Source organism: Cygnus atratus, chromosome 3 (assembly GCF_013377495.2).
Source record: "Cygnus atratus isolate AKBS03 ecotype Queensland, Australia chromosome 3, CAtr_DNAZoo_HiC_assembly, whole genome shotgun sequence".
NCBI lineage: Eukaryota > Metazoa > Chordata > Aves > Anseriformes > Anatidae > Cygnus > Cygnus atratus.
Window position 1 is genome coordinate 1,535,551 of NC_066364.1, and position 25,790 is coordinate 1,561,340.

The 25,790-nt window shown below is 62.5% G+C and overlaps 3 protein-coding genes across 6 annotated transcripts in view; 2 read left to right on the forward strand and 1 right to left on the reverse strand.

The window, feature by feature from the left end:
• EFR3B (EFR3 homolog B) overlaps positions 1–4,078 on the reverse strand; it is a 37,500-nt gene extending 33,422 nt beyond the window's left edge. The window contains exons 1-2 of one of the 2 annotated variants that reach the window (XM_035563670.2): positions 3,631–4,078; positions 3,275–3,319 (exon numbers count right to left, since the gene is read on the reverse strand). In XM_035563670.2, the coding sequence (XP_035419563.1) occupies positions 3,275–3,290 (16 nt within the window). In that variant the 5' untranslated portion in view covers positions 3,291–3,319; positions 3,631–4,078. The remainder of the gene's footprint in view (positions 1–3,274; positions 3,320–3,630) is intronic. The other variant, XM_035563669.2, reaches the window with a different exon arrangement.
• A 28-nt stretch (positions 4,079–4,106) lies between these two features.
• DNAJC27 (DnaJ heat shock protein family (Hsp40) member C27) lies at positions 4,107–10,883 on the forward strand. Of its 2 annotated transcripts, none has more exons than XM_035563664.2 (7): positions 4,107–4,330; positions 5,637–5,719; positions 6,210–6,279; positions 7,008–7,172; positions 7,463–7,585; positions 7,817–7,977; positions 9,266–10,883. In XM_035563664.2, exons 1-7 carry the CDS (start codon positions 4,244–4,246, stop codon positions 9,396–9,398), a joined length of 822 nt encoding a protein of 273 aa, XP_035419557.1. In that variant the 5' UTR covers positions 4,107–4,243; the 3' UTR covers positions 9,399–10,883. The 2 variants fall into 2 exon arrangements, with proteins under 2 accessions (XP_035419557.1, XP_050565404.1); XM_050709447.1 differs by having other exon boundaries at positions 4,126–4,474.
• A 2,201-nt stretch (positions 10,884–13,084) lies between these two features.
• Positions 13,085–25,195, forward strand: ADCY3 (adenylate cyclase 3). 2 transcript variants are annotated; one of them, XM_035563674.1, is made up of 20 exons: positions 13,085–13,759; positions 16,915–17,064; positions 19,216–19,346; positions 19,692–19,803; positions 20,094–20,221; positions 20,538–20,696; positions 20,785–20,947; positions 21,026–21,184; positions 21,429–21,571; positions 21,647–21,808; positions 21,902–21,989; positions 22,231–22,347; positions 22,621–22,880; positions 22,958–23,042; positions 23,436–23,594; positions 23,902–24,048; positions 24,147–24,260; positions 24,334–24,460; positions 24,564–24,688; positions 25,013–25,195. In XM_035563674.1, exons 1-20 carry the CDS (start codon positions 13,085–13,087, stop codon positions 25,193–25,195), a joined length of 3,387 nt encoding a protein of 1,128 aa, XP_035419567.1. The 2 variants fall into 2 exon arrangements, with proteins under 2 accessions (XP_035419567.1, XP_035419568.1); XM_035563675.1 differs by having other exon boundaries at positions 21,026–21,145; positions 22,961–23,042.
• The last annotated feature ends 595 nt before the right edge of the window (positions 25,196–25,790 follow it).

Genomic DNA, 25,790 nt, shown 5'->3' on the forward strand with positions numbered 1-25,790 from the left:
GCATCGCTGCTGAGCCCGGAGTGAATCGAAAGCCTCGGGGTAAAACGCGGCGAGGAGGGCAGAGCCCGAGCCAGGCGTGGCAAATCCTCCTGCCCCAGAAACCCCCGTCCCTTATAGCTTGCAAGGATTTGGGACCAGTGGCTCGCTGCGAAGGGACGCGGCGGTCACCGGGACGGCGCTATGGGGTGGCCCTTTGGGGACCTGGCGGCAGCCGCGGCCCCAGCCCCAGTCACCGCCAGCTCCCCTCAGCTCTGCCCAAAACACACAGGGCTGGCGCAAACCCCCGCATTCGTCACCGCTGGAAGCGGCTCTGGCCACGGAGAGCCGGGCCGGACACGAGCACCCCTGCCCAGAGCCAGGGTGCGGGTCCAGGCTGCCTCCGGGACCTTCCTCCTCCCGATCTGCGGCGCAAGAAAAGGATGGAGAGGAACCAAACCCTCCCCACCGCCAGCACCGCCCCCGTCGGCCCCTACCTGTCATCGCCACGCTGGGTCGTGCCACCACGGGGACCCCGACGCACTCCAGCCTTGCCCGGGGGGGGGGGTCCCGGCACGGCTCTGCACGGGGCACGGTCACCGCCCGGGAGCCGGCCGACCCCTGGCCTCTGCCCCGGGCGGCCGAATTATTTGGGGACGGGGTCGGGACAAGCGGCCCTGTCCCCGCTTCAGGCTCGGAACCGGGCTGCCGAGCTCAGCACAGCGGGCACGTGGCGCACCGAGGGCTGCCCTGCTCCGGGCCCCGGGGACCTGCTGCGGGGCAGCCCGGCGGCGAGGAGGTGGCCCGCAGGCACCGGGGGACGGCGGCGACGCGGAGCGGCGACGGTCATGCCGGGAGGGAGGCCGGCGGCGGGGAGCCGCTCGCCCCGGGCACCTCCTTTGTCAGGCACGTCCGTGTGTCCCCGGTCCGTCTGCTCCCTCCTTCCTCCCGCAGCTGTTTCCATGGTCACGGAGCTGCAGCAGCAGCAGCAGCAGCCGCAGCGGGGTCTCCGGCACCGAGCCCTTCGCCAGCCACGTGCCCGGGGCAGAACCGAACCCCACACCCACAGGCCGGCTCCCCCGGCGCTGTTCCCGCGGCCCCTCGGGGTGTTCGCGGCGGCCCTCACTCACCCGCCTCTGTTCTGGTGCCGACAGCGGCCACGTCGCTTGCACGGCACCCGGGGACGGGCTGGTCGCTCGCCTCGACGCTCCTCCGCGCGCAACGCCACGCCCCTCGCACGTCTCCGCGGCGCTCCTGGCACGAGGATCCCTTCCTCGCACGCGCCCGGCGCGGGAAGGACGAGGACGCTGCCACGGCGCCAGGCGGAACGCGCCCCGAGCGGCGGCCGGAGGACGATCGCCGCCAGAAAGGCGGCCGGCGCCCGCCCCGCAGCTGCAACGGGTCCCCCGAGGGCACCTCCGCCGGGAGCGCCGGCGTTCGCAGGGCGTCAGGGCGAGACGCCCCAGCTCCGGAGGACAAAACCCACCGTCATTCTGCCATAATAGGTCCCCAGCGCATCCCCCGGGGCCAGACGTACCCGCACCACACCTGGTTTCGAGGTGGGGAAAACCGAGTCACGCTCTGCCTCCCGCACCCCAACCCCAACGGCTCAAAACCAGCCAAACCCAGCCGGCAGCGATCTCCCTTTTGGGGGGGGGGGGGGGGAGGGGGGGGGGGTCTCCCACCTCCGTGGGAATATTCAGCACCTCACTTCATTCCCCGGCCGTTATCCTTACCTCGCGGGGTTTCTCACTTGTTTCGCTCCTGGCATTACGTATTTTTAGCTGGCCCTGGTCGCTTGTCAGGAGAAGCCGTGCCCTGCCTCCTGCCGCGGTCGCGGAAGTCGCTGCGTGCCCGGCTAGGAAGTCTAGCCCAGCACTGCTGAATTACTGGGTCTGCTGCCATTAAGACCCGGGCAATTGCACCGCTGATCTGTATTTATTACTGCGCCATTACTTAGAGATAAACTGTTTATCCCCAGAGCTGTTGGTACGGTGTCTGGTACCGTATCCCAAGCCCGTAAGGCATCAGGGCTGCCTTAAGCCCTTACGCTGCCCAAACCCACGGAAGACGTTGGCACGGTGCTAAACCATCGCCCTCCACCTCCTGCCCAGGCACGGAGGGGCTCTCTCTCTCCCAGCCCAGAGAAAACCCCACAGAGGGCTTTATATCCGCTAGCAAAACAAGGAGAATAAAGCGACCTTTCTTTCACCTCTGTTCCAACCAGACCAAAGGACACGCTTGGGCCAGGCTGGAAGGAAATCCCAATTTCCCCCTTTCTCACACCGCTCTGAGCAGAGCAGCACACGCTCCCCACGGGGCAGCAGGCAGCATAAACCCGTCGCCACGCTGCTGCTGAGATGTCCCAGCTGGCATCTCAAGGAGGAAGAGCTGAATTCCCTCAACCAGCTCCCAGACAGGTCTGTAAGAACCGTTAACATCCGTATGACCAGAAATGCCTCTGCATGGATGCATAGGACCCACAGAGAAAGGGTTAAAGGGATCAGCTTACAGTGCCACAGAGGGTTGTGCGCCCGCTTTCATCAAACGGCCAGACAGCAGGAAGATGAAGAACAAAAGGAAGATAACAAAGAACAAACCTAAAGATAAGGTGACATGAAGATGAAGAGCAGAGCTGGAGCCATAAAACGCCCGGAGACGTGTAACAGCGGGGCTCTTTTGGCAAAGATTTATGGGAACAGATAATGAGGCAGAAGGTTCCCAAACTGCCCATAACAGATCTGTCAGAGCAGCTTCTTGCTGCCACTCAGGAGGAAGCCAAAAGGGGCAGCGAGGACTCAACACTGTGGCACACACCAGTGATCCCCACCGCAGCCGCGGTGCCTGGGAGGAGGTGGTGGCAGTGTGTGCAGTCAGCGTATTCCCAAGTTTTGTGCAATAAGATCCCTTTCCTCACCTTTCCAGGTGCCCTGCCACCCCCTGTTCCAGACAGGAACTCTCACAAGCCTGACCCTTGCCCCCAGCAGGAGTTTGGGAGAGGAAAACCCTCTCAGGTCCATCTCTACTGTGACAGTGAAGTCCCAAAGAGCTGAGAGATGGTTAAGCTATGTACATGACCATGAAGCCCCCAGAGATACTCAGATCACGTGTCCCCTGCCTGGGGATCTCCTGACCAAGAGGTGATTGTGGAAGGGGGCTCAAAATCCCCAGCGGCTCTTTATGAGCCACCTCTAAGGGGGACACAGCCCTGCTGGTGTCCATAAATCCCCCATCTCACTGGTGTCACCCAGTTTGGTGAAGGTGAAGCCACGGAGCCGCCGTGTCCCCCTCCTGTTACCTTGTCTTCGAGGCATGATGCAGAGCTGCTCCTTCTCATCAGGGCCTAGAACGAGCAATTAAGGATGTTAATTACAACACAGGGCCCTGGGGATGGCTGCCCAACGGCCCCTAACCAAGACCAGACCCTTCTTTTTGAACCCAACCCCACCACCACTGTCACCACTGAACCACGTCCCCCAGCGCCAGGTCCAACCTTTTGCTGAACACCCCCAGGGACGGTGACGCCACCACCTCCCTGGGCAACCCGTCCCAGTGCCTGACTGCTCTTTCTGAGAAGAAATGTCTCCTCATTTCCAACCTGAACCTCCCCCGGCACAACCTGAGGCCGTTCCCTCTGGTCCTACCACTGGTTACCTGTGAGAAGAGGCCGACCCCCAGCTCCCCACACCTTCCTTTTCAGACGAGGCTCAGGACCTCGTCCAACCTGGCCTCAAAACGCCTCAGGGACGGGGCATCCCCAGCCTCTGTGGGCAGCCCGTGTCAGCGCCTCAGCACCCCCTGAGGGACGGATTCCCTCCCGACCCCCATAACCTAAACTTCCCCCTCGGGTTTAAAACCATTCCCGCTCCTCCTATCAACACCTGACTGAGCAAAGACTCTCCCCATCCCTTTTATAAGCCCCCTGGAGTACTAAAAAGCTGCAGTGAGCTCAAGGAGCAGCTCCCCGTGAGCCCCGGGGCGCTGAGGGGGCGCTGAGGGGGCGCTGAGGGGGCGCTGAGGGGGCGCTGAGGGGGCGCTGAGGGGACCCTGCTGCCCCCTCCCGCCCCGCCCCTCCCCGTCAGAGCGGCGCGAACCGCCCCCCCCCCCGCGAAATCTCGCGAGATCTCCGTCCGCCGCCGTTGCTGTGGGGACGGGAAGAACCCGGAAGTCTCGCGCGAGCGGCGGCGCAGGGCGCTGAGGAGGCCCCCGCCCCGCTCCCCGCTCCCCGCCGCGGCCTGCAGCCTGCAGCCGGGCCCGCTCCGCCGCCATGGAGGCGAACCCGCCGAAGCGGAAGGAGCCGCGCAAGGCGCTCCGGATCAAAGTCATCTCCATGGGCAACGCGGAGGTGGGCAAGGTGAGGCGGCGCGATTGGCTGCCGGGCGATGAGGGACGGGCCCGCTGGCCAATCGGGGAGCGGGCTGCCCCGCGAAGGAGGCCGCGGATTGGCCGCCAGCACGGCAGGGGGGAGCCAATCAGAGCGGCTCGCTGCGTACGGAAGGTTGGTGAGGCGCTTTCGTGATTGACAGCGGTGGGGGCGGGGCTACGCATGGAGGCGCGGCGGTTATTGGCTGCGTGCGGGACGGGGGCGGGCTTGTATGGCTGCGGGCGGGTGTCATGGCGGCGCCCAGCAGGTGTCATGGCGGCGTCCATACCCAAGGCCCGGCGGCCGTCACCCGGCCCCGTGTGAGGGAACCCCGCCGCCTTTAGGGTCCGTCCCTGGCGGGGGGCTCCCGGTTCCCATTCGGGTTCTTCTCCCGAGTGCTGCCCTCCCTCCGTGTTAAATAAATAAAATAAAAGTCCTTTAAACGGCTGACACCTCAAAGTCGCCTCGGGGCAGGCAAGTGCCTCGCAGGGAGCAAAAAATCTCGAAGGTTTCCCCAAAACAGCGTGAGCAGGCGTTGTTCCCTGGGGTATTTCTCCCTCCGAGGCCTACAGCAGCTAAATTCCTCTCACAAACAACGTCTCACCCGCCAGTCAGGGCAGAACTGGGGCTGGAGGGAGCCTGTTGGGTCCCTAAATGCGTTTTTTGACAGCCTGAGCAGGCAGCTTGAGGTGTTCCCTGAGATTTTGGGGGTCTGGCTTCACCCCGTCAAGAAAGGGCTCGTCCAGGCTTGGGGTTTTAAATAAGGGAATAAATCCCCGCAGAGTTTTGTGACACTCGTACCTGCAAAGGCAGGCAGTCTGCAGTCTGCATAGCCTTGAAAGCAGTGGACGTGGCCTTGCCTGGCTCTGCAGAACCTTTTGCCAGGTAAGAGGTGCCTGGACAGTGTGGTTTTCCCCTAAATCTCCTTAAATTTCCCTTAGATCTCCCCTTCTGATGCACCCACAGCTCCCTCATTCTCGCTCAGCTGCCAGCTTGTGTCCTGAGGCCAGCCCTGGGGATCCGAGCTTTCTCTTCCAAATGCTTAAAGAATAACAAACACCCAGGGGTGGCATCCCAGATTTTCCTTCCTTTTGCAGAAAGAAAACTGTTCCTGGTAAATATTGGCACTTTGGTTATGAGTTAAGTAATTGGTTTAGGGACTTAGGGCACAGAATGTCTCTGCAGCCACCCAGCAGGCTGGAGGCTGTCGACTAATTCAGCGTTAATGTGACCGTGTGATCCCAGCCCCACGGTGCCGTGTCCTCCTGGTGAGACTTTCCCTCTTCCTTCCTCCCAGAGCTGCATTATAAAGCGCTACTGCGAGAAGAGGTTCGTTCCCAAATACCTGGCGACCATCGGCATCGACTACGGCGTCACAAAGTGAGTACCTTCATGGTGAGGAGCTGGGAGAGGGGTGAGCCACGTGGTGTGGGGGCTGCCGGCGGGTCAGCGAGGTGTCTGCTGCGGGGGACAAAGGGAAAATGTGTGCTGGGCCTGTCCTGTGTCCCACTGCTCCTGGGTGACCACACGGCCCTGAGCTGGGCATGCTGTGGAGTACAGGGCAGAGACCTGCAGCCACGCTCTGCCGTGTTAGCTTCATACATCAAATAATCTGCATTTCGCCTTCCTCGGGTAGCACAGAGCCCCATTGCCGCGTTACATCCAGAGCTGGTGCTGTCCTCCTTGTCTGAGCAGCTCTTGGGGCAATTTTCTGGCCATTAAACCATGCAATCGGAACTTCGTATTGATTTCTCTGGCCCTGATCACCCAGCTCTTTCTCTGGCACAGAGGAAAAGCATTCCTCTGGGGGCACAGCCTGTGTGAGGGTTGAGGCAGAGCATTCTCAAGCATTTCCTTCCTGTTCTTGCAGAGTGCAGATCAGGGACCGAGAGATCAAAGTGAACATCTTTGACATGGCGGGGCACCCGTTCTTCTACGAGGTAAGGCAGCCCCGGCCATGGGCAGCGCGCCGCAGAGCTGCCCTCAGCCTGCCCACCCCCGAGGCGTTTGGCACCTGCCAGCTTTCCTCAGCATCCCCAAGGGGCTTGGTCCAGTGCCTGGCACGGGATCCTCGCTCTGCCCTGCTGGGTCGTCCACAGGGACACACAAGCAAACACAAATGGGTCTCTCAGTCAATTCCCAGACCTTACAGTCTCCCCATTTATTGGTCTGATGCTTTGTTTGCCACCGTGCCTCTGCTCTTTTGTGTGTGCAGAGATTCACAGAATCATACCACAGAATGGCTGAGGTTGGCAGGGGCCTTAAAACTCATCTAGTTTCAGCACATCTTCCCTGGGCACAGCCCCTGCCCCCAGCCCCATCCAGCCTGGCCTTGGGCACTGCCAGGGATGGGGCACCCCCAGCTCCTCGGGGCAGCCTGCGGCAGGGCCTCACCGCCCTCCTAGTAAAGAATTTCCTCCTAACATCTAATCTGAATCTCCTTTCTTTTAGTTTAAAACCATTCCCCTTTGTCCTATCATTATCTGCCCAGGTAAAAAGTAAAAGAAAAAAATATATATGAGTAAAAGATTGGTCTTTTATAGGTTGACTGCTCTCCCGTGAGTAGCCCAGTAAGGTATTACTTGCCTAGCTTTTGCTGCTACAAAAAAAAAAAAAAAAAAAAAAAGAAAAAAAAAGCTGCTTTTGGCCCTGCTTTTTGGCCCTGCAGGTGAGGAACGAGTTTTACAAGGACACGCAGGGAGTCATCCTGGTCTACGACGTCGGCCAAAAGGAGTCGTTCGACGCGCTGGACGCGTGGCTGGCCGAGATGAAGCAGGAGCTGGGCCCTCACGGGAGCATGGACAACGTCGTCTTCGTTGTCTGTGCAAACAAGGTAGGGCACGGTAGGGAGACAAGTTTGTGGCTTTGAGAATGTGGTGACCACGCATCGGTCAGAAAGGGATCAAGCAGAGGCTACGTTATATTTGTACCATGGAAACTCTTACGGACTTCTTTATTTTTATTTTCTGTGCTTTCTTTCTATGCTGCCTCCATCCCTTCAGGATAAACAATCAGCTTCTCCAACCAGATCATCGTTAGGTGATTGCCTTCAGAGCTGTATTGCTCCAGCTGTCTCTGCAGGCCCCAGCCAGGCTCCGACCTTTGCCTCTTGTCTCGTTCCAGATTGACTGCACCAAGCACCGCAGCGTGGATGAAAGCGAGGGGCGGCTCTGGGCAGAGAGCCGGGGCTTTCTTTACTTTGAGACGTCGGCGCAAACGGGAGAGGGAATCAACGAGATGTTCCAGGTAACGTGGGATGGAGGCGAGGAGGGCACAGACCCTGCATTGACCCAGGATGGCAGAACATCCTCCGAAATTCCTGAATCCCACAACACCTCTTAGCCCCCTGCCCTAGAGGTAACTTTGCAGTGAAGCGCCACGCCAAGAAAGCTGTAGCTTTCCCTTTAGCATTCCCTTTTTTTTTTTTTCCCCCCACTTTTAGCATTCCCTCCTGCTAACTCCTTCCTGCGTCTGCAGACTTTCTACTCTGCCATCATCGACCTGTGCGACAACGGCGGGAGGCGCCCCCCCTCCAGCATGGGGGTCGGCTTCACCAAAGAGCAGGCAGACGCCATTCGTAGGATCCGCAACAGCAAGGACAGCTGGGACATGCTGGGTGTCAAGCCTGGAGCCACCAGGTGAGGGGGGCTTCATGCCTAACAGTCCGTAATCTTTCTGGTAGCTTCTGTGGTCTCTTAGCGAGCTGCCTGCGGCTCACCTTGGTTTGTATAGCAGGCAGGTACAAGTAGTTTGTGTTTAGCCGCAAAATTAGGGCAATGTAAAGGAAACACTCTGTCCTGAGCACGAGATTTCCCCTTCTGGCAGCCAAGCCAAGCTGAAGGTAAGTGGAGAGTGATGAACATGAGAACTTCCAGCCCTTCCAGCTGCCCAGCCCCACATCCTGCCTCCAGGCTGAGCTGTCTCTGGTCGCCCACTTGCTCGGCATGTTTGGAGCAGCTCCAGCTTTACCTTCCTTGCTCTCTCCAGGTCCGGAGCAGCTTTTAGGCTGCCGCAAGGCTGCTGCCCACGTTGTCAAAGAGAGATGGCGGCTTTTCCACCTAGTAACGGTTCTCTCACGAGATGAGCTTTCTCTTGCCTTCCTCAGAGAACTTTTAGCTAGGAATTGGTCACTGCTGTGGAAGGGGTTGGATATTGAATCTCCCAGTTCTGCTGTGTGACTTGGGCAGCTAAAACAAGTCCCCAGGGCTATGTCTTACTTGCTTTTCTTTGAAACACGAGAATTATGCTTGCGTACGCTTTGTGGAGGGCCAGGAGAGTAGATTTTTGGGTAACGTCACTCAGGACTCGTCCGTTCTCCGAGGCTCAGCTCTCCGAAAGGTAGGTGTTGAGGCAGAGCCCTCCTCCAGCCCCCTTGCACCCACGGGGAGAGTTCAGCAGCTCCGAGGGCAGTTTGTGCTCTGATCCCTAGCGCGGACGGACTCACCTCCCTCACGAGGTGCCCCCCATCTCTGCACGGCCCTTGGCCTAGACACCACGGCTTAAAGGGCTGAAGGGCCGTGCAGTGCCTCCGCCCCGGTGCGTAGGCGGTTTGATGCGGAGCTGAGGCAGGGTGCGTGTGCCCCCACGCTGTCTCCCAGCTTTCTGCTCCTGGGGTGCCACCGAGGCACGTGGCTGCTTGATGGGAGGATTCGTGCCCGCGCGGTCCCGTGGCGGAGAGGGTGGGTGCCTGCCCCAGGAGAGGGATTCTCCTCCTCTTCCTCTGCTTGTGCCCTGCTGAGAAGTGCCCCGTGAGCTTTTCTTCAGCTCCTTGTCCGCATCATCGCTTTCAAAGCCTGGAAAACCATGGTGCCAGCGAGGGAGGGCTTCGGAAGTGCCTGCACAGGGAGCTCCTCACCCTACCGTGCTTTGCCAGCCAAGCCAAAGCTTTGCTCCCCTCACTGTCGTCGCTGTTGTGCTGTCTCCTAGGGACGAGGTGAACAAAGCCTACAGGAAGCTGGCCGTGCTGCTCCACCCCGACAAGTGCGTGGCTCCCGGCAGCGAAGACGCCTTCAAAGCCGTGGTGAACGCCCGGACTGCGCTCCTCAAAAACATCAAGTAGGGAGCAGAGCCCCTCGGAGCTGGAAGCCTTCCCCTCCTCCTCCCAGCTAGCTCCCAGTCAGCCGCACGGCCGTGGGGCGCTGCCCTCCTCCTCGGATTTACCCGCTGGCACGGACAGAGGCAATCCCAGCACCGACCAGGGGAGCAAGACCCCAGCGTGCTCGCGATGTGTTGCAAAGGGCGCAGGTGGCAATGTGAGGAAGAGGGGGGGGGGTTTGCTCGAGGAAACCTCTGCCGCTGCGGGAAGGAACTGGCTCCAGGGAGCGTCCAGTTCCTCCCCAAACTGTTGTGGCGCCAAGGATGGTCCCTTTGGCAGGATGAGGGCTCTCCCCCTGGCACTCGCCTCCTCATCACGGCACCTCCCTCCCTCTCCCTGAGCTGAACTTGTCAGGGAGAGCCCCAAAGGCTGCAGTCCCTCACGCCACGCGCTCCCTCTCTCCTTCCCCCGATGGGAACGCGTTAGGCATGGCTGGGTAAGACAGCCCCCCCCCCAAAAAAATGCAGCCCCCCCCACTCCCTTTTGGCATTCATTGCTGGTCACCCCAAGAAGTGCTTGTAGGGGCTTGGGATCTGCCTATTGGGATTCCGAGGGAGGTGATGGCCGCGACGGCTGCCGGGCTGAAATGGGAGATCCCTTGGGGTCCCGTGGTTTTGGCAGGACCCCGTTTTATTTCCTTGCTGCTGTGTGAGGTTGGCAGGGAAGGCCAGGACACTGAGCTATGAAACAAAAGCCGCCGAGAGTGTGCAGGGGTGTGTGGGTGTGTCCCTAACCCACCCCCAGACTTACCCTTTTCAGTTGTTTTTTGTTGTTTTGGTTTTTTTTTTTTCCCTGTGGTCAGTGCAATTTTTATTTATTTATTTCTTCACTCAAGGCAGCTTTTCTGTGTTTCCCCTTAAAACATGTCATAAATCAACAGTAGATCCCCTCCTTAGCAGGAAGCGTTAAGGACCTTTAAGGCCGGCATCTTTTTGCATCGCTTCGGTTTCTGCTTTCTTCTGGGCAGAAGAAACCGGCTGTCCTGCCGGGAAGCGCTTTCTGCTCCTCTGGTGCAGCTGCAGCCGAGGGGAGGTGTTGCTACAAAGGGTTAATGTGTAAAATAGCTCCACGTAGCCCTACCGAACCTATTTCTCTGTGTTTTTTCCACTGAGGAGGGCAAATAATGCTGCTGCTGAATGGCGTGCTTCGCTCTGAGGGCGAGATCTCCGAGTTGTTTAAAGGCTGCCTCGGCTCCCGCTGCTCGGGGGCTCTCCAGCCCTGCACACTCCCCCCCCCCCCCCAGCTCGCTCCTCAGGTGCCGCTGCTCGCTGCTCTGGGGTTTCTCCCGGCTGTTTATGGAGCTGCCCGGATGTTTGGCGACGCTTTACCCACGCCTGTCACGTCGAGCGATGCCGGTGACCTTCGAAGCTGTGTTATATTTATAAATTAAACCCCCCCCACCACCACCACCACCACCTCTTTGGAACAAAGGAAGCCCTGTGAGCTGTCCTCCCGCCGCGGCTGCTTGCTGTTAATGTTTAATTGCCCTTTGACTCATTTCTCTCCTCCCCAGCCGGCTCCGGCCGAGGCTGGTGGCGAAGAGCTGCCCTCGGGGGTGATGGAGGTTGTGAATCAACCCTGCAGAGCGGGGAGCTGGGCTAAGGCACCGAGGGAATGAGGCAGCTCGGGAAGCCCCGCGGGGACGTGATGTGGGCCTGCAGCCCTCCCTGGCTGCCTTCAGGGGACCTCGAGCACCCAGAGGCTTGGGGGGTGTGGGGGGGGGGGCTCCGTCCTCGCCCCCTGTGCGCACATCTCCGTGCTGGCTGCGTGCTTCCTCACGCGCTCCCGCGTTGCCCTTTGGCATCCAGCGATTGAGCCGGGAGCCGCCGCCGGAGAACAGAAAGCCTCCGTTCCTCGGGGTGCCCGCAGGTACCGCCCCCCCTTCTTCCCAGCGCTCGGTGGGGCCGGCACGTGGGGAAGGCGCGAGGATTTGGGGTCTGGCCCCATACCCCGTCCCCCGCAGCCGCTGCCGGGTCGGCTTTTTGCTGCTCGAGCCCCGTTCCCTGTACGCGTCCGGGCCCAGGGACTGAACCTTCCCCTGGGACGAGACCACAGCCGTCCTGGTCCACACCCCGGCGATAACCCCGAGCACTCCAGCAGCCTCCGGAGGGCTGTGGCTCCGCTGCCCTCATTTCGGTGTTAATTACCGCACAGAAGCAATTACTTCTCCTGGCAGAGCAGCCGGGACGGCCTCTCGGTAGAGGTCCGGGGCTGACCGAGGGCGTCTCCGTCAGCTCTGAACCACCTCCAGGAGGGCCCGAGGGGAGCAGGCAGCAGCTGCGAGGTTGGGGCAGAGGAGAGGGAACCTCCCGAAAGGTTTCCGGGAGGTCTCAGCCTCCTTGGGGCGATTCGGGCAGCCTGGGTGAAGGGGGACACGCGGGGGGGGAAGCCTTGGTTCTCTCTGCTCCCCGTGGGGATGCTGTAGGGCGGCTGGCACCCCCCAGGACGGGGCAGCAGGATCTGTGGGCATGCAGGGGGCTGGCCCGGCGCCCTGCACGTCTGGGAAATGGGGTCGGGGGCCTCGGTGCCCGGCGGAGGCTGAGGAAGGCGCTTGGTTCAAGAGACGCACGTTCCCCCCCCCCCCCACATCGTGGGGGCCCTGTCCCCGCTGCAGCCTCAGCTGCTCTGGGGTGGGGAGGAGAGTTTGGGATGCAGGAGGGGGCTATGCAGGGAAACCCCCCCCCCCCCCCTTCCAGTGCAGGGAAACATTTCCAGCTACCCCCCACCCCAAAACTGCCCCGGGGAGCTCCCCGGGCTCTCCGAGCATCCCCAAAACCACGCGAGGACCACGACGGCGCCAACCCCACGGGATCCGCGTGCTGCCCCGCGCGTGTGTCCCCCCCCCCAACCTTACCACCCCATTCCCACCCCCCCCCCCCAACCGGCAGCAGCAGGGCGGCCCCCGAGCCTCCGGCAGCGAGAGGGTTACGGAAGGCGGGGACGCACCGGGAGCGGGGGGCGAGCACCGGGAGCGGCACAGCCGGCGGGGGGCTCCCTCCCCCCGGCCCGGGGGAAAAGCCCCCTTCCCCTCCCCATCCCTCCCCCGGCCCGGGGCCCGAGCCTTGCCGGCCCCGAGGGGATGCAGGAGGAGGAGGAGGAAGAGGAGGAGGAGGAGGAGGAGGAGGAGGAGGAGGAGGAGGAGGAGGAGGAGGAGGAGGAGGGCGGCGGGGGCCGCCGGAGGATGCTCCCCCGCACCTGCGCTCCCCGCGCTGCCGCAGCCGGGAGGGAGGGAGCGGGGCGGCGGGGACCGGGGTTGGGGGGGGGGGGGGGGTGCTCCGAGGACCGGGGTGGGGGGGGCTGCGGGGGTCGCCCCCGAAAGCCGGCTGCCCTCGAAGGAGGGGCAGGGAAGGCAGGCAGCGCGACGTTTTTCCGCTGGCAGTGCGCAGGGGCTGGGGAGGGAGCTGGCGCGGAGCTGGGGAGGCCGGCTCGGCACCGCTCCCGGCAGCCGCTATTTATAACCCCCCCCCCCCCTCCTTCCCCACCACCTCTCGCCTTCCTCCGGCCGTTTTCCAGCTGGGGAGGGGGGTTGGGGGGGGGGGGGAGGTGTTGGAGAAGGGGAAGGGCCCCTGGGGCTCAGCCGGGCGGGGATGCTGCGGGCGATGCCCCGCTGAGCGCTTCGGTCCGGGTCCGGAGCCTGGGGATGCGCAGCGATGCCCCGGCACAGGGCGTTCTCCGAGCCCGAGTGCTCGGCCGAATACTCGGCCGACTACTCGGTGAGCCTCCCGTCCGACCCCGAGCACGGCGTGGGTCGGACCCACGAGGTGACGGTGCGAAGCTCGGGGCCCTGCCTCTGCCTGCCCCGCTTCATGCGCCTCGCCTTCGCCCCGGAGTCCCTGGAGAACCTCTACCAGACCTACTTCCGACGGCAGCGCCACGAGACCCTGCTGGTGCTGGTGGTCTTCGCCGCCCTCTTCGACTGCTACGTCCTCGGCACGTGCGCCGCGGTCTACGCCGCCGACAAGCTGGCCCCGGCGTTGGCGGCGGCGGCCGGCTTGGCCGCCCACGTGCTGCTCTTCGCCCTCTGCAAGTACCGGCTGCTGCCCGAGCGGGCGGCGCGCCGCTTCCTCCCCTCCGTCCTCTGGGTCCTCATCTTGGCCCAGATCTTCTGCTACCTGGGCCTCGACTTCTCCCGCTCGCCCGAGGCCAGCGACACGGTGGGCTGGCAGGCCTTCTTCGTCTTCTCCTTCTTCATCACGCTGCCGCTGCGCCTGGCGCCCATCGTGCTCATCACCGCCGTCTCCTGCGGCATCCACACGCTGGTGCTCGGCGTCACCGTCGCCCAGCAGCGCCAGGACGCCCTGGATGAGGGCGCGCTGCTCAGACAGGTACGGGGACGTGGGGGGGTGGCACGGGGCCGGCGGCCTCGCCGGGCGAGTCGTCACCGTTCGGTGTTTGCGTGATTCATCCCGGGGTCTGTTCCCATCCCCGCGCCTTGACCCTAAAGCTGGGTTTGGTCCGGACACCGAGAGCCGGTCGCGGTGGTTGCTGGAAGCAGGGTGCGCCCCCAGCACAGCTGGGGGACGTGGACGTAGACCCGGCCCCAAAAAACACGGATTTGTCCCCAAGAGCCACCTGGGGTGCGTGGATGAGTGGGCTGAAATTTGGCCGCTGGGGAAACCGAGGCACGGTGGGCTGGGGGCATCCCTGCCCGCCCTGCCTGGCGGCCCCGCTTGTGCCGATTTCCCCTCGAATTGCAAAACCGGCTAGAAATGGCCATTTTTTTTTTTTTTTTTGGCCGAAACGTGGCACGAGCCCAGCGTGGGCCTTCCTCCAGGCTCACAAACAGCCGCCGGAGCGTTCCCAGGAGGCCGGGGCCAGGAGAGCTGGGCAGCCCCACGCGGGCGCCAGCCCTGCCAGGCACCAACCCCACAACCACCCCCGCTGTGGGGCCAGGTCTCCATGTGGGGCGCGGGCTGCGGGGCCGCTCAGCGTGGGGCAGAGCCCGGGGACACCTGCGGATGATTTCCTACAAAACCAGAACCGGAGAAAAGAGCATCCCCGAGCCCAACAGCAGCCCTAGGGACGGGCCGCCATTTCACGCAGGGCAGCGAAGGCTGGGAACGCAGGGAGAGAACGGGCCCCGGCTCCTTGGGCTCACGAGCAGCCTCGATATTTCCTGGGAAATACCTGCCTGGAGCAGCTCGGGACTGTTCTCACCGCCCCAAATCAGTGGGTTTGCAGCCAGAGGGGTGATGCTGAGCCCCTTCCCCTGCCTGTGTCCCCACTGATGTCCCCGACGGGGACGTGCTGGCCCATCCATCTCGCACGGCCTTCTTCGGGGGGTGGAAAAAAAAAAAAAAAAAAAAAAAGGCAGCGCCGAGAACTCGCCCGCCGGTGGCTGTTTACGGGGGGGAAAATCCTGCTGGAAGCTCCCGGCTCTGCCCGTTCACCGCGAGCACGCCGTGGGAGGACGCTACGGAAAGCTGGGATGCTCTGGGGCAGGTCCTGGGAGACCTCCTGCTGCTCACAGCCGAATAGGGAGGAGGGGCAGGGGGGAATTTGTCTGCTTTTGGCGAGGTTTGGGGAGTGCTGAGTCCCCGCTCACACCAGGAGCTTGGAAACGGAGCCTGCTCTCCAAAGCCCCCCAGAGATGCTGACTTTTCCCTGCCCCCCGGGCTGGTGGTTCGGGGCCAGAGCCCTCACCCCTGCCACGGGACACGTCCTGGTGTCACACAGTGCAAGGAGAAGCACTTTTGGGACAATTTCTGGAGCACGTGGGACGGTGCAGTGATGCCCGGCCGGAGACACCACACCGGGAGCCGAAATCCTCGTGCAGCAGCGGCTTTCCCAGGTTTCTCTCCCGACGTGGGACGCAAACATCGCGCGTGGCTGGTCCAAACCTCTCGCAGCCCCAAGGATGCTTCCAGGAGCAGGCTGCTGGATGCGACGGGGGCTCCGTCTCTTCATTTCGCCCCCCCAGCACCACGACAGTGCCCGGTGCCAACGTGCCCGGAGCCGAGGGGCTTCTCGGGCATCCCCCCGGCGGGCATGCGCCGCGGCCGCGTTAATCATTGCTGTGGCACGGCGAGTCCGGGGCCAGCAAAACCTTGGCAACGCCGCATGCCTCAGCCTCTGCCTGCTGCAAAAGAGGAACATTATGTCCAGAAATAAACATCATACGCTTTATTATTATAGACGTTTGTACGGCTCCCTGAGGGCAACTGCTATTAATAGGATGGACCGGCGGGTGCCGCTCAGACCGGAGCAGCTCAGGGGGTTAACGAGAGATGCCGGCAGCTTCTGCCCCTGTCCTGGCTGTCGAGGAGGAACCCCGAGGCTGAATGGCACCGGGGGTCCGGGTTCGGTGATGTTTGATGCCGACTCAGCCCCGGGTGCAGGGTACAGTCGCGCACAGACCAGCTGCAAAGCATTTTCCCGGCTTGGGCATGGAAGCCGTGGCTTCATCACCACTTGCTGGGCTCAGCTCATGGCCTGTCCTCAATTCGGATGGCCCCACACACCACACAGGGACTGCAGGACACCATCGGGGATGGATGGAGACGTGCGTGGCCCGACGGGGCAGCATCGCTCCTCTGTGGTGCACAGCCTCACCCAGCCGGGGGCCACGTCCTCTGCATGGGGACATTCGGGGTGCCGGGACGTGTTTGGCATCTTGGAGCACATCTTGATGTTTTTAGGGTCGAGCATCCTCGAGCAGGATGTGCTCGGCTTGGTGGGATGGGGCCGTGCTGTGCGGGGTCTTTGGGCGAGCGTGTCCCCGGCCAGGCGGGGTTCCCAGCGGCCCTACACGTGCCGAGCCGTGCCGAGCCCGGCAGAGCGGTCCATTGTCATGACAACCCTGCTTAAAAATAGCGACCGGCGGCTTGTTTGGGGGTTTCTTCTCCGTGCCCACCTCCAGACGCTTCTCGCTTGCCAGCTGCTGTGCTGGGGCTTCCTGGGAATCCCGAGCTGCGGCAGTGGGGCCGGGCTGGGAACGGGGCAGAGTCCAGCCCGGGGAGGGGTCTGGGGGCCCCTGATGCTCCCCGCGGCTCCTCATGCTCTTTTCTTCCCCCAGAAATGTTTCCCTGCTGCAAAGCGCTTCAGCATCCCCGCATTTCCCACCACGGCTGGCACGTGAGGCTCCGCGCAGCCTTCCCTGGGGCCGCCCCCATCCCCTGCGGACCTGCTGCTGCTTTCCAAAACACCTCTGCAAGGTTTAATGAGGTGGAGTCAGCCCGCAGGGGCTGCGAGCTCTCCTGTGACCCTCGTCCGGACCCCTCCCGCAGAGCCACCCCTTCGTGACGGTCCCCAGCGAGTCACCCCAGCACTTAACCATGGCCGTGCTCCGGTGGCTCACCCCCAGACTCGAATTCGTGTCCTCCTCCAGAATATAAATGTTTTTTCCACTTTCACCGGTCGGGCTCTGCTGCCCAAACAGAGCCACGCGGTGCCACCGAGTGCCACCAAGCCACGTGGGCTCCCCCCCCCCCCCCCCCCCCCGTCTCCTCTCACCCCCGTCTCCCTCTCCGTGCCCCCGCAGCTCCTGTCCAACGTGGCCATCTACCTGTGCGCCATCACGGTGGGCACCATGTCGTACTACATGGCCGACCGCAAGCACCGCAAGGCCTTCCTCGAAGCGCGGCAGTCCCTCGAGGTCAAGCTCAACCTGGAGGAGCAGAGCCAGCAGCAGGTAGGAGCCATGGCCAGGAACAGCAGGGTGGGATGTGGGTGGGTGGCGGTGGGGAGAGGAGGACCCAGGTGGGAAATATCTTTGTGGTTTTGCACCCTGTCCCCGTATGGGGACTCTCCGCGTGACTGTCCTCCTGCAGGACCTCACGGCTCCTGGCATAGCTGTCCCCGCACTGTCCCTGTCCCTGTGTGGGGCCATACAGCAGGTCCCCAGGCACGGCCACGTGGCAGGTCCCCATCCCCATGTGCAGCCACGTGGCAGGTCCCCAGGTACGGCCCCGCGGCACGGCCCCATCCCCAGAAAGAGCCCCATGGCAGGTCCCTGTCCTCGGGCATGGCCCCATGGCAGGTCCCTGTCCTTGGGCATGTCCCTGCGGCAGGTTCCCATCCCTGGGGATGGCCGCAAGGCACGTCCCCGTCCTCAGGCACGTCCACACGGCCGTTCCCTGTCCCCACGCATGGCCACGTGGCAGACCCCTGCTCCTGTGCACGGCCACGTGGCATTTTTTCAGGTGAGGCCATGCAGCATTTCCCTGTCCCCAGCAATGTCCGCACAACAGCTCCCCGGGTCCCCACGTGTGGCCCCGTGCAGCATGGCCCCATCCCCGTGCAGCATGGCCCCATCCCCATGCAGCATGGCCCCATCAGGATCTCGGCCATTTCGCTTCCCACGGGGCTGATCCTGCCACGGGGCTGGGGTAGTGACACTGCCACGGAGAGGCCCTGGCGAGAGGAGCAGTCGGCGCGCTGTTGACAGCAGGCAGCCCTAAAAGCCTCGTTTTCTCCAGCCGCCGTCCGGTTCTGAGCCCGGCTAATTTTAGCGCCTTATCTGGGGCCTCTCTCCCTGTCTCCCATCTCTTATCTGCTTGAGCCGCTGCCAGCAATTTGCTCCCAATGGCAACAGAGATGCGTGTCGGGGCCAGCCCCGTGCCAGCACCTTGCTTTTTTGCCGGGGCACAACCCCCCCCCCATCCCAGGCTCTGAGCCCAGGGAGCGTTTCGTGGCCTCTTTCCCACCAGGGATGCCCCATACAGTGGGGCCAGCAGTAGCTTTGAAGCTCGCCGAGCAATTAGGTGAATTTGGGGGTATTCAGCATCAAGCCCCCACGGTTGGCTCGGGAAAGCCCTGACCCCCAGCCCCTTTTTCTGGCAGTCCCCGGCCCTTTTCCTCGCCGCGGGGGCTGGCCGTGCCGGGCAGCCTGTTGCACGCCGTCTGCGTGGTTGCAGCGCTGAAAGGCGCCGGGCAGAGAAGCGGAGCTGTTCCTCCAGCAACGGCTCTGCCGTGAGCTGAAACCCCAGGACCCGGGGGAAAACCCACTTCATTAACAGCGTTACTTCCACGGAGCGCAGAGCCCCGCGGGCAGCCCGCTGCGGGGTTTGTCCCTTCTCCAGCTCCGGGGCTGTGGGGACGGCAAGGGGCACGATGTCCCCCATGGGATTGCTCCTCCTGTAGGGACCCAGAGTGACTTTAAATCAAGAAATGCCCCCTGGCATGGTTTGCCCACCCCCAGTGCAGCTTGCAGGGACCTTGTCTGGGACGTCGCTGTAGGATCCTTGAGGCTGTGCCCGTGTCAGGCCTCAGGGAGGGTTTTTGGGCTGCTAAAATCTTGGAAAACCCAGTGTGTTTTAATTCTTGAGTTCCGGGTGTTGCAAGGAAGGTGTTGGGCTGCACGTCTGGGTGCTGCAGAAGGGCTCCAGGTTACAAAAGCAAATTTGCAGCACTTCTGCCTGTGCCAAAATACGTGTGCAGGCCCGTCCCTCCTTCCAACGGCACCGAGCACGGAACCTGCCCCCTCCTGGTCACCCACACGGCTGGGATGTAGGCGGGCACCGTCGTGCTGCCACTTGCAAACCTTTCAATGCCAACTTGGAAAATGGGGTGGTGGCGATGGCAACAGCATCGCCTCTACCCATGGCTGCGGGGATGCTCGTGCTGCCCAGATTTTGGGCACCAGGCTGGGAGCAACCAAATATTGGCCTGATTTGGAAATAGGCTCGATAATGGCAGCAAAAGGTGGATCTGGATGGCAAGAAGAGAAGATACTTTGCACCTTGCATTCAGGCCGCACATTTGCAGCATGCATTTGCACCGTGCTTGGCACAGGCTTGGCTTCACCTCGTGGCAAACTCTCTTTGCTGCCCTGTCCCCCCAGGAGCGGCTGATGCTCTCCATCCTGCCCAAGCACGTGGCGGATGAGATGCTGAAGGACATGAAGAAGGACCCGAGCCAGAAGGAGATGCAGCAGTTCAACACCATGTACATGTACCGCCACGAGAATGTCAGGTAGGGCCGTCTTCCCGCCGTGCTAGCTCTGCTGGGGAAAAAAAACTCCCATTTTGTTGTATTTGGCGGTCCCGCAGTGACCAGAAGAGCCCTAGAAGGAGATCGGGGTGGTTTGCTGTGCCTAAAGCAAAGGGTGATGGGGGCTGGCTGCCAGCCAGGCAATGCCCTGGGGCCGCGTTTTGCTCCAGACGTGATTTGCAGAGCATCGTTTTCAGCCATGTCCCAAAATAGCCTTTTGGGACATAGCTGAAATGACCATCTCCGTTATGGGAAAAGGAGTTTTTGCCGCAAATCACCCCAAGCACAGCATATCTGTAACACGCCTGCTGGCCTCACTCCCCGCAGCATCCTCTTCGCGGACATCGTGGGCTTCACGCAGCTCTCCTCGTCCTGCAGCGCCCAGGAGCTGGTGAAGCTCCTCAACGAGCTCTTCGCCCGCTTCGACAAGCTGGCAGCCGTGAGTGCCCCCGCCCGGCACCGAGGGGACCGGGGACACGCTGGACATGCCCTGCCCTGCGTTGCGCGTTGCAAAAATAGAGCTGGGAAGGGGTAGGGGCCCACCAAGCCTCCAGGGAGGCGGGGAGGGAATGGAAAATCGGATTATTTGCGTCCCTCATGGGCATGGGAGACCTCAGCACAGGTCAAGGATGGATCAAGCCCTGCCCAGGAGAGGGATGGGGGTGGTGACGTGGCCGGAGGGGCCCAGCTGTGGGGAGGGGGGCTCACGTTGTGGTCCCCCCTCCCCAGAAATACCACCAGCTGCGCATCAAGATCCTGGGCGACTGCTACTACTGCATCTGCGGGCTGCCCGACTACCGGGAGGACCACGCCGTCTGCTCCATCATGATGGGGCTCGCCATGGTGGAGGCCATTTCGTAAGGGCTCCTTGTCGTCGTCCCCAGAGTGTCCTCGTCATCGTTCCCAGCATGTCCTTGTCATCGTCCCTGGGGTGTCTGGCAGAAACTGGGGGAGGGGTCCCTGTGGTGGGTGCTGGTGTGGGCAGGGGCTCCTGGTGCTCCGCCAGGGGGTGACCCCGCTGGGCTTCTCCAAGCCAAGACACAACCCTGGGGCTTTGTGTCTCCCCTCCCGTGCCAAGTGCATTAAATTAAGAAGGGGCTAATAATTAATGAAGGGGAAGCGTGGGGGCATAATGGGCTGTGGCTGACTCCCGTATCACCCCTCTGCCCCCAGCTACGTGCGGGAGAAGACCAAGACGGCGGTGGACATGCGCGTGGGGGTGCACAGCGGGACGGTGCTGGGCGGCGTGCTGGGCCAGAAGCGCTGGCAGTACGACGTGTGGTCCACCGACGTCACCGTGGCCAACAAGATGGAGGCAGGAGGCATCCCAGGGTGAGCTTCTTTCGCTGGGGACAAGACGTGGTGGCCCCGTGCCATAGCCATGGGGCGGCCCTGCTTTACGGCACCCTGCACCCCGCAGGCGCGTGCACATCTCGCAGAGCACCATGGACTGCTTGAAGGGCGAGTTCGAGGTGGAGCCGGGCGAGGGGGGCTCTCGCTGCGAGTACCTGAAGGAGAAGGGCATCGTCACCTACCTCATCGTGGTGCCCAAGCAGCCCCTGCGCAACGGCATCAATGGGGTGGTGAGTGGCGGCGCGGGCACCGGCGCCACCGCCGCAGGCGTCCTTGGTGTGCCTCGAGCCACCACCTTCTCCTTGCAGAAGCTGTCCCTGACCTCGTCCCACGGTGGCTCCCCGCTGCTCGTCAACACCAAGGAGCGCAACGGCAGCGTCAGCGTGGCCTGCGCCAGCCCCGACGAGTCTGAAGAGCCCGACGCCAGGGCGAGGGGCACCTTGGAGAGCGGGGAGGAGGATGGAGAGGTACGGCATAGGGGAAGCATCCCCGCTGGCAGCTCACTTGCATTTTGGGGGGACTACCACGTTGACCACACCAGATGGCCACAGCCCCTTCCAGCAGCTCGCTTGCATTTTGGGGGGGCTACCACGTTGACCACGCCAGATGGCCACAGCCCCTTCCAGCAGCTCGCTTGCATTTTGGGGGGCTACCACGTTGACCACAGCTCCTGTGCCAGCACATTCTTGTTGACACTGCTTCACGACGCAGGCGGTGAACCCCTCCTTCCCCAACCCACGGCGCCGGCTGCGGCTGCGGGACCTGGCCGAGCGGGTGATCGACGCGTCGCAGAACGAGCAGGAGCTCAACAAGCTGCTCAACGAGGCCCTGCTGGAGCGCGAATCTGTCCAGGCGTGAGTTATCCGGCTGGTGGCGTGTCCCAGCATAGCCCCAGTGCCGTGGGGTGCTGATGGCTGTGTCGCTGGCAGGCTGAAGGGGAAGAGCACCTTCCGGCTCTCCATGCGCTTCATCGACCCCGAGATGGAGACGCGCTACTCGGTGGAGAAGGAGAAGCAGAGCGGGGCTGCCTTCAGTTGCTCCTGCGTCGTCCTCTTCTTCACTGCCTTGGTGGAGGTCTTCATTGACCCCTGGTATGGTGCGGGGACACGGGGGATAGGTGGCCCCAGCCCATCTTTGGTCCCACAGGGCTTCAAACCTGTCCTCTCCTGGGTCTTTTTGGGCAGGTTGGTGGCCAACTACGTGACCTTCGTGGTGGGGGAGATCCTGCTGCTCATCCTTACCCTCTGCTCGCTGGCAGCCATCTTCCCCCGGGTGAGAGGGGGAAGAGGGGGGCCCATGGGGTGGGATGAGCTGTAACCACACCCTGTCCCCACAGCAGTGGGGACACACCAGGGATGGGGCTGGATGAGGTTTGGGGTTGCTCTGCCTCTAAAAACCTTCCCCAGCTGGGTTTTGTGCCAGCCCGTTGTCCAGTTAGGGTTCTTCACAGCCACTGTGATGTCGCCCCCTGCTGTGTCCCACCCGGGTGAAGCCCCCTTTCTTCTTCCTGCAGGTCTTCCCCAAAAAGCTTGTGGCCTTCTCCACCTGGATTGACAGGACTCGCTGGGCACGCAACACCTGGGCCATGGCTGCTATCATCATCGTCACCATGGCCGACATCGTGGACATGGTGAGCCATGGGGGCAGTGCAGGAACCTGCTCTGACCTTCCCCATCCCCAGAGCCCATAATTGTGCACGGCCCCGTGCACGGCCGATCGTTAAATCAATTCAGGCGGCCCTGCAACGGGGAGGTGGATTTTAGCAGCGGGGCTGGCCGGGCACCCAGCAATTAGGATGTCCTTCTCCCTCCTACAAAGCACCGCATCCCTTTGGTGGCTTTGCAGCCCTGGGGGACATCATCACCCCATGTCCCCCATCCTCACCCTACCCTCGTGCCCCCAGCTCAGCTGCTGGCAGGACTACGGCGGAATGGGCAACGGGACAGCGGTGCCACCACGGCCGGGCGGCTGCGGGGAGCAGCCCAAGTACTACAGCTACATCGCCCTGCTGGCCCTGGTGGCCACCATCATGCTGGTGCAGGTCAGCCACATGGTCAAGCTGACCCTCATGGTGCTGATCACCGGGGCGGCCGGCACTGTCAACATCTACGCCTGGGAGCACATCTTCGACCAGTATGACCGCCGCCGTGGCCAGCAAAGCGCGTAAGGGGCAGCGGGGGGCACAGCACGAGGGACACGGCCAAGCCCCCCACCCACCTACACCTTGCTGTGTCTCCCAGCAGGTCATCGCTGGTCCCCTCCAAGTACTCGATGACGGCCATGATCTTCATCGTGATGCTCAGCTTCTACTACTTCTCTCGCCACGTGAGTGACACAGCCCCCTGGCAGCCTCCCTGCTTCACTCCCCTCTGTGTTGTCCCCCACCCAAGCCCCTGCCCTGATTTTTGCATGCTCCAAGGAAGCATAAATGGTCCCCAGCTGCGGAACCGTCTCCACCTCTTGTCCAAGGAAGCCCACCATGGAAGCCCAGGACCACATCAACACCTCCATCTTGCCCCTATGATTTAGGGCAAGTGGCATCATGGTGGCCCCAAGGCCAACATCTGCTCTGTGAGGGTCCCAGAGCAAATCCCACGTCTCTCATTAGGGCTTCAACTTGCCTCAGAGCTGCCATCCAAGCCTGGACCAGCCCCACAGCAGCTGGGATGCTCCCAGCACTGGAGGATCCCTACTGCACCCATCTCCCCCCGCCTGCAGGTGGAGAAGCTGGCCAGGACCCTCTTCCTCTGGAAGATCGATGTCCACGACCAGAAGGAGCGGGTCTACGAGATGCGGCGCTGGAACGAGGCCCTGGTCACCAACATGCTGCCCGAGCACGTGGCCCGGCACTTCCTGGGCTCCAAGAAGCGTGACGAGGTGAGGGGCACCCAGAGCCACAGTCCCACGAGCACATCCTGTGGAGCAGGATTTGTGATTGACCCCAAATTTTTGTGCATGGCCCCTGGATCCAGAGAAATTTGCCAAAGGCTCCAGCTGAGCATCTTTGGCTGGATAAAGGTCATTTCTTGGCCATGCAAAATGGGGACTGCAGAGCACCCTCATTTTTTTTTCTCGCACATGCCCAGGGAAAAGAGAGGCGGGTTGTGCTTTGCAGGAGGGTTTGGGTTTGCTGGAGGTGCAGGCACATCCCCGGCTCACGACCACCCTCCTTCCCCATCCCCAGGAGCTGTACAGCCAGTCCTACGACGAGATCGGCGTCATGTTCGCCTCCCTCCCCAACTTCGCCGACTTCTACACGGAGGAGAGCATCAACAACGGGGGCATCGAGTGCCTGCGGTTCCTCAACGAGATCATCTCCGACTTTGACGCGGTGAGTCAGACTGGAGCTGACCACGGGGGGTGGCACGGGGCTTTGGGGACACCTGTGTCCCCCCCCCGGATGCCTGAAGCTCTGTCTCCACGGCTCAGCTCCTGGACGAGCCCCAGTTCCGCTGCATCACCAAAATCAAAACCATCGGCAGCACCTACATGGCCGCTTCTGGAGTGACCCCCGACGCGAACGCCAACGGCTACGGCACCAAGGTGAGGGGTCCCTGTGCCACGGGGGGCGGTGGACAAGGTGGGGGGGACACGCCTGACCCTGCTGCCCTTGCAGAAGGAGACGCTCTCGGATAAGGAGCGCTGGCAGCACTTGGCCGATCTGGCTGACTTCGCCTTAGCCATGAAGGTGACGCTGATGAACATCAACTACCAGTCCTTCAACAACTTCATGCTCCGCATAGGCAAGTCCGGGAGCGTGGGGAATCAGGGCCAGGGGGTCCCCCAGAGCTGACCCTGGTGTCCCACCCGTGCCACGGGGGTGACAGCCACCCTGCTCCTGCGCAGGCATGAACAAGGGCGCCGTGCTGGCGGGCGTCATCGGCGCCCGCAAGCCGCACTACGACATCTGGGGCAACACGGTGAACGTGGCCAGCAGGATGGAGTCCACCGGCGTGATGGGGAACATACAGGTGGGGCAGCCCGGCTGGGGTGGTGAGGGGGACAAATTGGGAAGCCAAGGGATGGTCACAGCCCTTGGAATGCCCTGTGCAGTGCATGGGAGGGGAAAGCACTGCTGGCAGGGCTGGGGCTGCTTGAGGGGCTCCTCCAGGCTGGGAAAGGAGCTGGGAACAGAGCATGGGGGTGCTAAAATTGGGACACTGCAGGACAACGGGGCAGGAGCCTGGCTGGCGGGTTGACCTATTGCCTGAGCATCACACTGGGGTCCCTGCTCCCCATGATGACTTCTGGGCAGGGCCCCCCCAGCCTCCTGCTGTGTCGGTTTGTCCCCACAGGTGGTGGAGGAGACCCACCTCATCCTGAAGGAGTACGGCTTCCGCTTCGTGCGCCGCGGGGCCATCTACGTCAAGGGCAAAGGGGAGCTGCTCACCTTCTTCCTCAAGGGCCGGGAGAAGCAAGGCTCCTTCCTCAACGGGTCGTCTGTCACCCTGCCCCATCAGGTGGTGGACAGCTCCTGAGGGCCTGGCGCCCACCAGCCAGCACAGCCACCGCCTGCCCAGCACCCAGCAGGGCGTCTGGGGGGGGCCGGCGCCCACCACCACGGCTGCCAGGGACATCTCTCCCACCAGGGTCCAGATCTGAAACCAAACTCAAGCAACCAACCCCTTCGCACGACCCTTTCCGAGCCCCCGCCGCAGGTTTCTAGCGGGGCTTTGCTCTGTCGCGCCCGTGGCCGAGCAGGAGGGAGACACGGGGCCACCCCGGCGGGCTCCTCCGGCCGCTCACACTCACGTGCAAGCGCACACAAGCTCACAGCCCCCGGCGGGCACGGGGCTGGGGCCGCCTTTCCCCGGGCATCCCGGGGGACAGCATGGCATTCAAGTAGCATCGTGGGCCCCGGATGCCACCGCACACTCGGCACAAGGAGAATCACACTCAGGGCTGGATGGGAAGACACCACGTCTCTCCTGCGTGCCGCGAGCGGCAGCCACGCACCGCAGCGCCTGGGGTTTGCTGTTAGTCCATACCAAGTCCATCCTCGTCACAAACAACCATAGTTAGGAGACTGGGGGGAGAGAGAGAGAGCGCGCGCGCAGTACTGCCTTTGGCTCA